This window comes from Perissodus microlepis, chromosome 15 (genome assembly GCF_051167445.1).
Source record: "Perissodus microlepis isolate ML-2025 ecotype Zambia chromosome 15, ASM5116744v1, whole genome shotgun sequence".
Lineage (NCBI taxonomy): Eukaryota > Metazoa > Chordata > Actinopteri > Cichliformes > Cichlidae > Perissodus > Perissodus microlepis.
Window position 1 is genome coordinate 7,356,009 of NC_140475.1, and position 15,952 is coordinate 7,371,960.

Here is a 15,952-nt window from a genome sequence, read left to right on the forward strand (position 1 = left end):
CCAAGACATGACTGCACGCTGGCAGTTTCTTTGGTTTCGTCTTAGCAACAGTAACAGAGGCACTCAGAGAAGGGGGGGGAGGCAGGAGAAAGACAGAAAATGATCAGAAGACGGAAGAGCATCTTAGAACTGATGTGTTTAGGCAGATAAAAGTAACCAGAGTAAAGCTTACAGTAGTCTCTCTGAAAATATTATATTTTGCATTGATATTGATTTAGTAGATCTACAACAATGACAAACCAGACTTCACCTGCCTGGGAACTAGAGGCTCTGAGAATCTCCTCTATCTTAAATGTGTTTTTGTATTTGAAGGCACGAACTCTAAATTAAAAGGTAAGCCACTTTTCATTGTGGGACTGAACTGAAGAATGGAATGGAGTTATTTTCTGATTTAAATGTTTTTGTCTCGTTTGGAAGAGCCTTTAAAAATCATGAAAACTTTGATCATGCGGTCAGCTGCAAAAAGAATCAAACAGTAATGGGGCACGTCACAACTTTTCCGTGGATTTTCACATTAGTGTTGTAACAGTATTCCACTAACCAAGAGGATTAACCTTTAACAAAGAAGCATGTCTCTGAACCGGGTCCGCACAATGGACACGGAGCAGTCTGCAGAGTACTCGGTGGAGTACTCGGCCCAGGTTTCCAGTGATCCGGGCCGTGACGTGGGTCGGAGGCGTGAAGTGACCGTAGTGCAGTCCAGCTGCTGCCGCTGCCTGCCCCGCGCAGTGCGCCTCACCTTTACCCCCGAGTCGCTGGAAAGGCTCTATCAGAACTACTTCCGTCGGCAGAGACAGGAGAACCTGCTAGTGCTGGTGATGTTCGCCGCTCTCTTCAACAGCTTCGTCATCATCATGTGTGCGGTGGTGTACACTGAGGACAAACTGGCGATGGTGGTGGTGGCAGCTGTGGGGCTGGCTGCGGACGTTGCGCTCTACGTGTTGTGCTGGTTGCAGAAACTCCCCGCATCACCTGTGTGGCGCGGAGCAGTGGCCTACATACTGTGGCTGATGATCACCGTGCATGTTTTGTGTTACATGGGACTAAACTACGAGCGCTTCCCACATGCTAGTGACTCGGTGGGCTGGCAGACTTTCTTCATTTTCTCCTGCTTTCTAACTTTGCCACTGAACCTGGTGGCCCTGCTTCTCCTCGCTGTCCTCTCGTGCGGGATTCACATTCTGGTTTTGGGGATCACGGTGGCTCAGAAGTTTAAGGATGGCGCGCAGGGGGCGATGCTGGTCAGACAGGTAAATGTCTGGTAAACTCACAAGGAATAAAGCAGCTAGAACTTTAAAACGTTTGTAAATGCAAAACAAACAACAACAAAGAAAAGCAGAAAGTGTGATATTAGATGTGTGTACATTTGATTCTAGGGCAGTGGTTCCCATCCAAGACCCAAATTTATGCATGTTGTCAGTTTTTCTTTTTACTAGGCTGCACCAGCCCTTCACCAGGCTAGAGCACTGGTACCCACAGTAAGACCATTATGCGAACAGTGCAAAATTTAAGGGGCCTCACACTGTTTCAGGGCCTAATACCCAAGTGGAGAGGTGTGACAGGTAAAGTGGGTTTGGATTATGCATGGTAAATAAATTCATAATTCACTGCGTTAAATAAAACCCCTTTGTTTTTTTTTTGTCTTTTTGCCACACTTGGGCTAAGTTTTAGGGCCCCAAAGGTAAATATATATGTCAGATATAATATTCTTTTAAACGCAGTCTCAATTTATAATGAGAGTGCATATGAATACACCATGTGTGATTGCACTACATCCCAAATAATGTTGTTTTGAGCAATTTGGAAACAAAATTGCATCTAAAAGTTAAAAGTCAGTTTCCACAAACTGATCTTTAGATTAGATTCAATTTATTATCACTGAAAAGTACATTACTCAAATAAAAATGAAATTTGGCATCCTCTTCAATGTAGAAATAATATAAACATATATAAATACAATATAGACACACATCATATTCACACGTTAGGTTTATCTTATATATAAGCTAAGATAAATGTTTTGTTTATCCCATATTTGGTAAATTCATTTCAGCAGTTGAGATAATGATGAGATTATAATAATATTTATAAATATACTGTTTATTATAATGCATATTATTATTGTCTGCACAAACACTTTTATGGCACTTTTCTCCTCTTTTTCAGTTGCTAGCCAACGTGATGCTGTACCTGTGTGCCATCATAGTGGGTGTGATGTCGTACTACATGGCAGATGGGAAGTACAGGACAGCATTTTTGGAAGCTCGCCAGTCACTGGAGGTGAAACTAACACTGGAGGAGCAAAGCACTCAGCAGGTATATTACCCATACCCACGTGCACATTTTCTTATTTTTGGCCAAACAAACCCACAAATGCACAAGTACACAAATAGAAGGGTGAGATGCGACACTCTGATTAATTACAGGATGTTTTGCTCAGCTCAGGACTAATAGGTTGTTAGAGAGGCGGTTGTTTTCACCAGCGCAGCCACCGTCAGGGACCTGACACAATAAGGTCCCTTTAGCACTTTGCCAGCCAACAGACGCAATAGAGAGAATGATGACATGTTTCCCAATGAAGCATTTTAAAAAGGAATTATGTTTTTACACTTTTTATTATATGTTAGCCTGTTTATTACTTCTTCATTTTTAATCAAACCTCAAGCTGCATTCAGGTCACCATTTTGCTGTAAATCCTTTAAGCTTGTTCTTTTGTGTTCCTTACAGCCACTATGCCATGCTTTACCTTCTGTGGCATCAATATTAATCTGTTATGAAGGCTTATCTCAGCTAGAAGAGGTGTTAAATTAAAGAAACGGCGGTAACGTATTTAACAGCAATCGCAAATTGCTCACCATCATCACAGATTGAAAGATGATACAAATGTGCAGTTATTGTCACCAAGCATTTAATTCTTCCCTTTAAGACACTGTCACGCCTGCCTGTGACTATTTGCAAAACAAAGACAGCAGACTCTTGAGAGTTGTTTGAAAAAGGGGCGGAAAAGATGGTGAAAAGCGAGAGACGTGCGGATACGGATGGGGAGGCAAAAAGACAAAGGAAGAGACAGAGGAGAGATAGTATTCCCACCGTGCCTTTTCAGTGGGAGACTGGGTCAAAGATGGAAAACAACCAGCCAGTTGGGACATTTCTGACCACTTGACGGGATTCTTGAGAGCTAAGAGGAAAATAAAATGTAAATTTGTACACTTTCTTTACGCGTACAGAAATAGGGATGACTTTTCTTTTCCTATTTCTCACATCTCGCACCTTCTTTCAAATCTTGCTCTATGTAGGAGGAACTATTACTGTCCATCCTGCCCAAACACATTGCTGATGAGATGCTGCAGGGCATGAAGAACCAGGCAAATCAGAACGAAGTCCGGCAGCAGCAGCAGTTCAACACCATGTACATGTACCGCCATGAAAACGTTAGGTCTGGATCACTAAAAAAAAATGTCTTTTGAATTTTATCAAACATCTGTTTCACAGTATTTTTTGCAATAGGAAAGTGTTACATTATTTTTTATTTTTATTGCAGCATCCTGTTTGCAGACATTGTGGGCTTCACCCAGTTGTCCTCAGCCTGCAGCGCCCAGGAGCTTGTAAAGCTGCTCAATGAACTGTTTGCTCGCTTTGATAAACTGGCAGCAGTGAGTATCAGAGTGGTTTCAACTGTTTTTTCCTGTGAGATATATGTACTCATAAGACACTTTATTAGGTACACATAGATTCAACACGGTGCTGGAACATTCCTCGGAGACTTTTTGTCATACTGACATGATAACATCACACAGTTGATCCACATTTGTCAGCTGCAAATCTTCAGTTCTGCCTCATCCAAAAGGTGACTGTGGAGACCAGTTGAGTACAGTGAACTCATTGGCATGTTCAAAAAGCCAGTTTGAGATTGTTTGAGCTTTGTGACATTCTTAGAAGCAGCCATTAGAAGATGGGTACACTGTGGTTATAGAGGGATGGACATGGTCAGTAACAAATACTCTAGTGGGCTGTGGAGTTTAAAGAATGCTAAATTAGTAATAAGGGCACAAAGGTTGGCAAGAAAATGTCCTCCATACCATTACACTAACAATAAAAGGATGCATACGTTGGATGCATACGTTCATGTTATTTAAACCAAATCCTGATCCTACCAGCTGCTATGTTACAGCAGAAATCAAGACTCATCACATTAGGCAACAACTTCTCAGTCTTTTTGTTGAGCCTATGCTAATTGTACCCTCAGCTTCCTCTGCTTAGCTGACAGCAGTGGCACCCGGTGCGGTGTTCTGCTGCTGTCCAATTTTCTTCGAGGTTAGATCTGTTGTGCCTCCAGAGATGCTCTTCTGCATACTAGGGGTGGGGGAAAAAATCGATACTGTGTAGTATCGTGATATTTTGTTTGCTAATAATGTATCGATACAGGGACAGCAGAAATCGATATTTTGTTACAAAAAAAGTTTTTGTGGACTGGAACTCTGACTTCAGAGCATGTTGATCCTTTTTCTGAGCAAGAATCCTGACATTCCTTCACTGTCCAAATGTGTTTAACTTGTTTTTTGGCAGCAATAAACATGACAGTTTACTTATTTTAATTTAAGACATGTTTTATTTTAATTAAGTTTAAAACTTTTTTATTTAATGTAAAATTATATTTTGTTTTAATTTACTTTCAAATTCTTCAGTTGCTGAAGGGGCTGCATAGTTTTCATAAATTGCATAGTTCAGAATAGCTATAATTGTACCAGATGGTTGCATTCAGTTAAGTTGGACTAGACTGTAATACAAACAGTTCAGTTTGTCAACAATAAAACTGACTGAAATGAGAGAAAGACTGAGAGTGAGACTTTGATATTAGATCAAATGAATATTGATAAAGTTTACCTTTATGTACAGAATCTGAATATCGCAAAATATTTTTAAAAATTGCAATAATATCGTATCGTGCGTTAAGTATTGTGATAATATCGTATCGTGGGATGTATGGTGATTCCCACCTCTACTGCATACCTTGTTTGTAAAGATTTGGTTATCTGAGTTACTGTTGCCTTTCTATTAGCTTGAAACAATGTGTCGTTTGTCATCTGACATCTAAAACTAACAAGGCATTTTTGTCCAGAGAACTGCTGCTCAGTGGATATTTTTCTTTTTTTCCTCTGTAAACTCTAAAGATGGTGGGAAAATCCCAGTAGATAAGCAGTTTCTGAAATACTCAGACCAGCCTGTCTGACACCAACAACCATGCCACCTTCAGAGTCACTTAAATCAAGCTTTTTCTCCATGCTGATGCTCCATTTGAACTTATGTATTAACAAGCAGTTGAACAGCTGTGCCTAATAAAGTTGTCAGTGAGTCTATTGTTAAGATATATTACTACTGGATATTTCTGAATTATTGTTGGTAGAAATGTAACAAAATTCTATGCAAGCTTGACTTGGTGTGACAACCTCATTAATAACGTGTTCTCTAGCCTCCATTGTGGTTAGCACCCAGTTTCTGCTTGGCTGGAATGCTACTCTGCTACATGTGCATAGACAGACTCTGTAAAGCTAGTAGCCACCACGACACCACCCATTGGTTTTAGACATTTTAAAACCTTAACATTAATGTTTTGACTGCCACCATGTTGGTTTGGAAATGGGTATATGCTGAGTCATCAGCGAGGGCTAACAAGTTTGGTTAGCAGGCTACATCCATAAACTATACAGCAGATACAGATATGTGCTAATTACTGCTAACTAAGTAACAGGCTTATAAAATATGAAAAATATGCTCACCAAAACTGAAGCACAAACCTTTTGGGTGATTTGTACAACACAAGAAGTAATATTATTTGTCGGATAATTCCTCGAAAATGCTGTACACAGTGTGTAGAGGTCCAGTTAATAGCAGACAGTCATCAGCTACAGCTCTGTGTGTGCACACCTGTCAATTGAAGCAGACTCACCCCTTACTTAAAGTCTTAGCGGTTCTCAAAGTTATAAACTAACCGACCACTGCATATTGTGAATTAGAACTCAAGCCACTCTGCCAGACAAAGCGATGAGATGACACAATTTCTTGATTTCTGCAAACATCTTTTTTCTGAATTATGTTCTGAGAAGTGTTTATGAGACTATAAAATGACATTATTGGATTGTTTGAGTTATAGTACCAGTACCTTTCTGTTATTGAGGTAAACATCCATGTCTGATCTCACATTACAGGAACATCATCAGCTGAGGATTAAGATTCTTGGAGACTGTTACTATTGCATCTGTGGTGTTCCTGACTTCAGGGAGGACCATGCCGTATGTTCTATAAAGATGGGCCTGGCTATGGTAAAAGCCATCTCGTAAGTAGTGACTTTACTAATTAGGAATAGGGGAGGAAAACACAATGAAAACATTATTATTAAAACATTAGAATTAAAACTGTAAATTTAAAAAAAAAAAAAAAAAAGCTTAGACAAAATAATGGAGAAAGGAAGTCACCACATAGAGAGAAAAAAACTAGAGAGGAAAGGCTCAATTAAAAATTTAAAGCTGCTTAACAATATGAGCAACAGTTAATTTTCCAGTGACCCTCTGATTTCTCTCATGGTCTAGGTACGTTCGAGAAAAGACACAAACCGAGGTTGACATGCGCGTGGGTGTCCACACCGGCACCGTGCTGGGAGGAGTACTTGGGCAGAAACGCTGGCAGTTTGATGTTTGGTCCACAGATGTCACTGTGGCCAATAAAATGGAATCTGGAGGGATTCCTGGGTAGGAAAATTGTGCGCTTCCTTGGTCTTTGCGTAGTGTGTGTCTGAGAGCAGTTTATTTTTTTTCTGAAATTCACAGTTTTGTATGCTATCTAGGAGAGTGCATATTTCCCAGACCACAAAAGACAGTCTGCATGGGGAATTTGAACTGGAGCCGGGGAATGGTGGAGAGAGGTGCGAGTACCTGCTGGAGAAAGGCATTGACACTTACTTAGTTCTAGTTCCTAAGCAGAAAGCCAATGGACTCAATGGAAATGTGAGTGGCTTGTTCCTTTATCCCATACAAAATAAATCAAATCAATTAAGTGAACATTTTTTGTTTTTGTTATTGATGTAATATTAACAGATGTCGTATCTGCTTCTCCTCCTCAGACACCTGGTACACTGACCAATAGAAATTCCAAACAGTTGATCAACACCACAGCATCCAATGGGAATGCAGTCTCACAACAGTCCACACCTACTGAGTCTAAAAAGGAGGTGAATTACAGCTGCCGGTCATCATTTCAGTAACCAAAGATTAAAGTGTGTTGTTACTTGTGTATACATGAGTAAGGCCTATCTATATGTTTATAAAAAGATAAATTATGTGAATTCTTTTTTCAGTTATAAAACAGAAAGGTTCACTTGGTAATGTTGTCTGTATCTGATGCGTTTCTCTTTGCATTACTGGCAACCTTAGATGAGTAACACAGCCGAGGAACAAACCATCAACAGACGACTCCAGCAGGAGCTGCTGGAGAGAGAGACTCAAAAAATGTAAGAAAAAAGAAACCAGAAAATTTTAAAAAAGTGCAATAAAAGGATTCATTTTAAAGACTAAATCATAGAAATTGGATTCGGTGTTCCAGGAATTGAAAAGAAACAAACTCAGTGAAGTAACCCACATGCATCTCCTCAATCGGTGTCCCATCCCCCCTTTTTAGTATCCATGTCCTTCAAAATGTTCTTTTCTTCCTGCTAAATCTCACTGCATTTTTGACAGAATGAAGGATCATGAGATCAACCCCGTTTCTCTCCGTTTTGTGGATGGAAAGTTGGAGGACCACTACTCCTCAGAGAAGGAGAGGAGGAGCGGAGCGGCCTTCTCCTGCTGCATGATTGTACTCCTTTTCATCACAGCAATGGAGGTCTTCATAGACCCATTGTGAGTTTATGTATCATGTATGTGTCACTTTATAGCATGGGTGGCACAGCAGTGCAGCACCATCACCTCCCAGCAGACCTTTGTATGTGGAGTTTGCATGTTCTCCGTGTAACTGTGCCGGTTTCCTCCAGCAGTCCAAACACTTCCATGTTAGGTGAATTGGTGATACTAAATGAGTGTGAGCATGTGTGGTTGTCTGTCTCCCTGTGTTAGCCCTGCTATACACTTGTACTGGGTATACCCCGACTCTCACCCTGTAACAGCTGGGACTGACTCCTTGGCCATGTACGAGTTCATTTATGTTTTGTTTATGTATTGTTGTAGTGATAGCACATGATAATTTATTAGAAATTGTAGGACGTTGTCTGATGATGTGTGTTCTCCTTCTAGGTTGTTTGTGAACTATGTGACTCTCGCAGTAGGACAGGTATTGCTGCTAATACTCACAGTATGCTCCCTGGCAGCCATCTTCCCCAGGGTGAGAAATTTTTTTTAAAAAGGAAACGTAATTTTTTTGTAAATTGTCGACAATGGTAACCAATTAATTGCTAAATGCCTTTGATTAGTATGTTCAAACCTCTCTAACAATAATGTAGAGCCTAAAACCTATGGTGATATGAAAAACTAAGTACACCCCATGATTCAATAGGTTTTAGAGCAACCTTAGCAACAATACCTTGAAGTAAGAGTGGGTGGGAACTTTGGCCCACTCTACTATACAATGTTACTTCAGTTCATTGAGGTTTGTCGGCATCTGTTCATGCACAGCTCTCTTAAAGTCCCGCCACAGCATTTCAGTCAGGTTGAAGTCTGGATTTTGACAAGGTCATTGCAGCACCTTGATTCTTTTCTTTTTCAGCTTTTCTGTTGCTGCTGTGCCTGGCTCATCCTGTTGAACAACCCAGTCGGGCTCTAGAAACTTTGCTATACAGTGGAGTTTGTGGTCAACTCAGTGACTGCAAGGTGTTCAGGTCCCATGGTTGCAAAACAAGCCCATCACTCCTCCACCACTGTGGTTGACAGTTGGGGTGTTTATGCTGATATATTGTGCTTGGTTTTTGCCAAATGCAGTCTTGTGCATTACAGCTGTACATCTCCATATTGATGTCCAAAAGTCCAAAGGATGTTGTTCCAGAAGTTTTGTGTTTTTTTTAAGTTGCAACTAGAGAAAAGGCTTTTTGCTGGCAACCCTTCCAAATAAGATCTACTTGTTCAGTCTATTTCTAAATGTTCTCTCATGAATTTTAACATTTAACATGCTAACTGAGATCTGTAGAGTCTGAGATGTAGCTCCTGGTTTTTTGTTGATGTTTTTTGCAGTTTTCTGAGAATTGCACAGTTTAACCTTGGGGTGAATTTGCTGGGACGTCCACTACTGGAAAGATTGTGCCATTGTGTTAACACACACCTGAATGCTCCAAATCAGCAAGCTGACGAAACCTCTGCTTTTATAGAGGTGCTCCCACTTGCTAATCAAGTGCATTTGATTAGCAGCACTTTGCTGCTTCTTAAGGTCTTCATTCCTATGGAAGCAGTAAGGGTGTACTTAGCTTTTTAGAGCACTGAATTCAGTCCTGTAAAAAACTTATTCTCGCAGGGCTTTAGCTAAGTGATATTTAGCATTTTGATTGGTTTTTACAATTGATAAGGAATTTTTCTCAAAGCAGTACTGATTTTATTGTCGCACAGGACAGAATGAAAGTTCTACAGTTTACACTACACTATATAAAAGATGGCTACCTTTTTAACATTTTCTTATCACAGATGTTCTCCAAGAGGTTGGTATCTTTCTCAATGTGGATTGATCGCACCCGATGGGCGAGAAACACGTGGGCCATGGCAAGCATATTTGTTCTAACCATGGCTGTGATCGCTGACATGGTACGACTTCAAGAAACTTGGTAAAACTGCATGTGTGCATGTCCGCAATCGTGGCAATATGGATAAACTTTTTTGTCATTTCGTTATATAACTTAATGTCATAACAGGAAAATACATACAATCAGTTTCCAGGAAATTCCAGTTGGGATTAATGTGCAACATCATAGCTCCCAATCTGAGTGTGTGTGCATTCGACTTTCCATAAGTGTGTTCCCACTTTGTCTTCATCAGACTATCGCTGCCTTTTATGTGTCTGACAGTATGATCCCAGTGGGGTCTATTAGTTGTCTGTCTTGCTGCCTGCTGGCTCATTTGTCACAGCCCCATAGGAGCAACTTGCTACACACGCTGCTGCCTTTGTGGGCTGAAGAGAATAGCGGATGCTAAAGAGAGCGTTCATTTCTCTGTTACGCTGTCATGTAGAAGTGACAGTCGCCCTTTGAAGAAAATGAAGGAAAAAATAAAATAACGGAGCATGTTTTACTACTGCTGTTATCGTATTCGGGTTATTCTCGACATAGGCACAAGTTTTAGCTCAAAATGTGAAGTTGTTAATTTTTCTGCCAGTTGGAGTGAGTGGATTTTTTTCTTTTCGTTGTGTTGCAGTTAAGTTGTGCACCTCCATCCCTTCGGATCTTCAACAGCACGTCTGGTCCGATGTTGGAGTCGCTCGGTGACGGAGGCTGTGCAGATAATCCGAAGCACTACAGCTTCATGGCTGTGATGTCACTCATTGCAACAACCATGTTGGTGCAAGTGAGCCACCTGATTAAACTAGGCCTCATGGTGCTGGTTGTCACAGCAACTGGAGCCGTTAATATCTACAGCTGGCGGGACCTATATGATCTGTATGATTACATGCAGTTTGCCTCCTACAGGTGAGAAATGACTAATCATCGATAGATGTCTCTTTTAGGTTATTCTGGGTGTTTTGCTTTAGGTTGGATTTGCTGCTGTGTCTACAGTGCTGTGAAAAAGTAGTTGACTCCTTATTGTTTTTTTTAGGTTGTTCCAGATTTGTCATACTTACATAGTTCATATGATCAAACAAATTTGAATAGTTATTAGACAATGCTAACTTGAGTAATAATAACCCAAAAAGAACATAAAGAACATCTCATAGTTTCCAAAAAACATCTTGATGACCCCCAAGACTTTTGGGAAAATATTCTGTGGACTGACGAGACAAAAGTTACATTTTTTGGAACGTTTGAGTCCTGTTCCATCTGGTATAAACTAACACAACTAAAAAGAACATCATACCACCAGTCAAACATGGTGGTGGTAGCGTGATGGTCCAGGGATGCTTTGCTGCTTCAGGACCTGGACAACTTGCTGTAACTGATGGAACCATGAATTCTGCTCTTTACCAGAAAATCCTGAAGTCTGACCATGAATTCCTGCCATGAAGCTCAAGCACACTTGGGTTATGCAGCAGAACAATGATCTGAAACACCAGCAGATCCACCTTTGAATGGCTCAAAGAAAGCAAGATGAAGGTTTTGGAGTGGCCTAGACAAAGTCCAGACATAAATCGTCTTAAGATGCTTTGGCGTGACCTTACACAGGCCGTTCATGCTTGAAAACCCTCCAGTGTAGCTGAATTAAAACAAGTGTGCAAAGAAGACTGGACCAAAATTTCACTACAGTGATGTGAAAGATTCTTTGCCAGTTATTGCAAATGCTTGATTGCAGTTCTTGTTGCCAAGGGTGGCACAACCAGTTAAGGGTTAAGGGGCCAATTACTTTTTTTCAGCACTGTTAATGACAGTATTGTCTCTAATGGTATCCCACTTTTGTATTTTCAGAACATTGATAGTGCCATCCAAGTACCTCATGACAGTGATGATTATTGTTATGATGATTGGCTTTTACTTCTTTGCACGCCACGTGAGTGTCACATCTATGTAACACCCGGAGGGTTAGAACAAGAAAATGTTGTTCAACAAAATTCAAATTTTTCCATAATAGGTTTCTCTCAAAATATGTCATTAATTCTGTCTGTGTTGCGTGTCTGTGTGCAGCTGGAGCAACAGTCCAGGAAACTATTTCTGTGGAAGATTGGCGTGCATGATCAGAAAGAGAGAGTCTTTGAAATGAGACGCTGGAATGAAGCGTTGGTCACCAACATGCTGCCAGAGCATGTGGCAAAACACTTTCTGGGCACTAAAAAAAGAGACGAGGTATATATGTTGAGTTTGTTACCATAGGAGTCAGGGAGAGAAAACATGAGTGAGAATGGAAGAGAAGCCATATTAAACAGCATTTTGCGATTTAAAATCATTTGAGCTTACACCTTCTGTGTGAGCAGCAGAAAGAGTTGTTCAAAAGCAGCTTAAAGTAATGAAGGTACCGCAGGTGATGCTGTACTGTGCCATCTTGTGGCCTATCTTATAATTACATATTAGTAGCAATAAGCTTAAAAACTGTTTTTTATGACCCAACAAGTCATTTGTTTTGTGTAGGAGCTGTACAGCCAGGGGTATGATGAAATAGGGGTAATGTTTGCATCCATCCCCAATTTTTCTGATTTCTACACTGAGGAGAGCATCAATAACGGGGGCATTGAGTGTCTGAGGATTCTCAATGAGATCATCTCCGACTTTGACAGCGTGAGTTCTGGCAATGTTGTACACTAAATGTACACTAAACTAAACGTGACCTCAAAGCATGAATGTAACACCAGGAAGTAAAACTAATCAGTGTCCACTTCCCCCACCAGTTATTAGACAGGGACGAGTTCAGGTGCATTACTAAGATCAAGACGATTGGAAGCACCTACATGGCCGCGTCAGGCCTCACACCGGAAAGCAACACAAATGGATATGGCAACCGCAAGGTGTGATAATCTATCAGCATTATATGTCTATATCAATCTGTTGAAGCCTTTTATCTAAACTGATTATTCGAATAATTATAAGAGCTATTTACTGGTTGTCTACAGCCAGAGGACCAGTTGCTGATTGAGCGCTGGCAGCACCTCGCTGACCTGGCAGACTTTGCCTTGGCCATGAAAGTCACCCTCAACAACCTCAACAAGCAGTCCTTCAACAACTTTATGCTACGAATCGGTCAGTGTTTGCACTTGAGAGTGAGTCTGAGTGTCCAACTGCAAATGTGCACATGTGTTCATGTCTCCTTTTTGATCCCTTAAGGTCTAAATAAAGGAGCAGTTCTGGCCGGAGTGATCGGAGCTCGTAAACCTCACTATGACATCTGGGGCAACACGGTCAACGTGGCGAGCAGAATGGAGTCAACTGGAGTGATGGGAAACATCCAGGTAGCACAACCAAACACTCCCAAAACCAAAGATACAGCAAATTTAAGCATTCTTTTTATTGTGTCCATCTCTTCTAAATGCTATGTTCTACTTGGACCTCAGGTTGTAGAGGACTGCTATGACATCCTGAAGGAGTACGGCTTTCGTTTTATCCGAAGAGGGCCCATATATGTCAAAGGGAAAGGCGAGCTGCTGACCTTTTTCATGAAAGGCAAAGACAAACCCAATACCAAAGATGGTGCAGTAACTACTACCCTTCCACACCAAGTTGGAGACTTTCACTGACTTTTTTTTTAATCTCTTCAAATGGCATAAGCCCAATAACAGGCCTGAGCAAAATGTCAGTTTTGTCAGCCATGAATTTCACAGGATCTTGTTTTTTGTGCGCTTCATAGCCCATGTGAAGAATATGACGGTAGACTGACACAACAAAAACGCTAATGCACAATTATCAGGACTTTTATAGACAAATGTTTAAAGAAACATGTTTTGTAAAGTTGTAAACAAATTTAAGAATGTCTCAGAGAGCTCCTGAGCTAAAGATTGCTGCACTTGATTCACAGAGTGCTACAGACACGAGAAAAACAAAAATCTACGTCTGATTTTTTTCAACATTTTTCATTTCATTATTTGAAAAAGCAAACACTTCATCCTCTTTGATACAGTCCCTGTGAATAAATTTTATAAGCTCACATATAAAAAGGACATTGTTTAAATCTTGAAAAACGGTATAAAAATTCAACGCATTCCTACAGACTATGACCTGTGACAAGGTGAGGTGTTTATGTATTTTGTGTGGTCATCGTACATAGACCTAAAAAGATTTCTGTAGCCTTTAGAAAAATTATTATGTATGCTTTTATGTCTGGTAGGTGATTTAAACAAGATCTCCAAATTATCTGAAATAAATAATACCACAATAAGTAGTATTATACATGTAAAGAACTATCAGTTTGTCCAGGATTGGCCGCTCCATCGAATTACACCAAAGTGTTTGCTGTTTCATGTTCGAAAGAGTCTCTAAAAAGCCAGAAATTTTATATCAGCATCTACAGGTAACTGTAAGGGTCAAAATGCATCTTTCTGCAATCAGGGAGAGAGTGAATAAAATCAAGCTGCATGGAAGGTTGAATTTGGCTAAGAGGATTTTAGAGTAAAACTACATTTTGTCGGTGAACACAGATGCAAAGGCAAGGGCTTTTAGAATAAATTTTTCTGCACAAATAGAGTTCATTGCTTACACTAACAGTAAACATGGTTTGATTGTTTTTTTTTTCCAGACCAAAGACAATTTTGGGGGGCAATGTAACCTCATACAATTTGTGGCGAGAATGTTCTGGCTTAGGTTTATTTCACTGCCTCTGGGAGCACACAGCTTATAATGAACAATCCAAATATGAATTCACATCAAAGGGCGCATGAAGGTAATGTGAGGCCATGTGTCTGAAAGCTTGGGTTGAAGCAGATGTGGACTTTTTTTTTTTTACAGGATAATGATCCTAAACAAGAAAAGAGCACACAAAGAATAAATGTAGGGTTAGTCAGAACCTAGAAGCGAATCCCACTGTATTTTTGTGTGGAGGTTTGAAATAAGCAGTACATAACAGAAAAGGTACCAAGAAAGGTACTGAAGGAACTGAGCATGTAAGAGTGGTCAAAGCTGCTCATCTACAAGATCATGAAGTAGCTTCTGGTATCAGCTAGTTCATATTAATGTTGAATAAACAAATGGAAGAGGTCAGAGGCATACAACATCTTTATCGGTATGCACTGTTTCAAAAAGGGTCGGGTGTTTGCCTAGCCAAAACATATGTAAATTACAAGTTTTCAGTAGATAAATAATACATGACTTCCTTTTTCCTTTCTTTTTTATGTATCTTGCACTGGAGTTTCTTTTTTAAATGATGTAAGGTAATCACATTGCAATTATACTGCGTTAATAAAACATTTTTGCATTAAACTTCTTGATTATTCCGCCTTGTGGGATTGACTTCAGGATCCAACATCAACTGGCCTGCTTGCCAAAACCATTTGTCCAAGACAGTGCTTAAATTAAGTACCAAATAAGTGTACTGCCATGTTTTATTTAGTCTGATAATACACTCATGTTAATACATTCTCATGGTTAATATAATTGATTTTCATTCTTTAATTTGGTCTGATCTAATGTTAAGATTCTCATTGGGACTGATCATAAAGGACAAGATTTGAAATGGGTACATCAGACAGTTCAGGTTGAATAGTATGGAGACAAAGTTAAAGAGGCAAGAAGGTTTGGACATGTGCAGAGGAGGGCTGGTGGATATACTGTACAAAGGGTGTTAAATGTTGAGCTTCCAGGCCTCGAGCAAAAGAGGAAGCCCACAGAGAAGATTCATGGATGTAACCAAGGAAGACATGTCGAGGGATGATTTGACAGAGGAGAAATAGGGTGAGATGAAGGCAGATGATCTGCTGTGGCAACCCTAAAGGGAGCAGTCAAAAGAACAAGTTTACACTGATCCACTTTGGAAGTTCATGTTTATTCGGGCCTGGTTACTAGTCTTTTGACTGAGTGATTCATTAGTTCAATCATTTATGAAGATAACAGAAAATAAACCCTTGTTCAGCCGAAGTCAACTAATTTTCCTGTAAGGTTTAAATGAAAATAGTTGGCTTATGTTGTTATTCAAACTAATAAAGAGTGTATTAGTACAGTACAAATAACACATGGCGGTTGATTCACCTTTTTTTTGTCTCCCATAGTCTTAGCTTAAGTTAAATCTCATAGATGGACCTTAGTGGGAACACTTATGTTAATTTATTTTTATTCTTAACGCGATTACGTGTATAGTATTTTAGTGATAAAGTTAACTTTTATACTATTCTTTAGGCCTTGGATACGAAGATATCGAGGACA

General features: G+C 40.0%; 1 protein-coding gene across 1 annotated transcript; it reads left to right on the top strand.

Moving 5' to 3' along the window:
- Positions 1-28: 28 nt before the first annotated feature.
- Positions 29-15,013, top strand: adcy3b (adenylate cyclase 3b). Its single transcript, XM_084952788.1, has 20 exons — positions 29-1,250; positions 2,167-2,316; positions 3,297-3,436; positions 3,542-3,653; positions 6,207-6,334; positions 6,588-6,746; positions 6,842-7,001; positions 7,118-7,225; positions 7,428-7,504; positions 7,731-7,892; positions 8,283-8,370; positions 9,657-9,773; positions 10,380-10,651; positions 11,582-11,663; positions 11,798-11,956; positions 12,239-12,385; positions 12,496-12,612; positions 12,718-12,844; positions 12,929-13,053; positions 13,156-15,013. The coding sequence occupies exons 1-20, from the start codon at positions 570-572 to the stop codon at positions 13,336-13,338; spliced, it is 3,294 nt and encodes a 1,097-aa protein (XP_084808914.1). The 5' UTR covers positions 29-569; the 3' UTR covers positions 13,339-15,013.
- The last annotated feature ends 939 nt before the right edge of the window (positions 15,014-15,952 follow it).

Bases quoted from the DNA above. Each gene is read 5' to 3' on its own strand.
- adcy3b (XM_084952788.1), top strand. From the start codon at position 570: ATGTCTCTGAACCGGGTCCGCACAATGGACACGGAGCAGTCTGCAGAG. The intron at 2,317-3,296 runs GTATATTACCCA...TGCTCTATGTAG, and splicing joins AGGAGCAAAGCACTCAGCAG to GAGGAACTATTACTGTCCAT. The intron at 7,002-7,117 runs GTGAGTGGCTTG...TCTCCTCCTCAG, and splicing joins CCAATGGACTCAATGGAAAT to ACACCTGGTACACTGACCAA.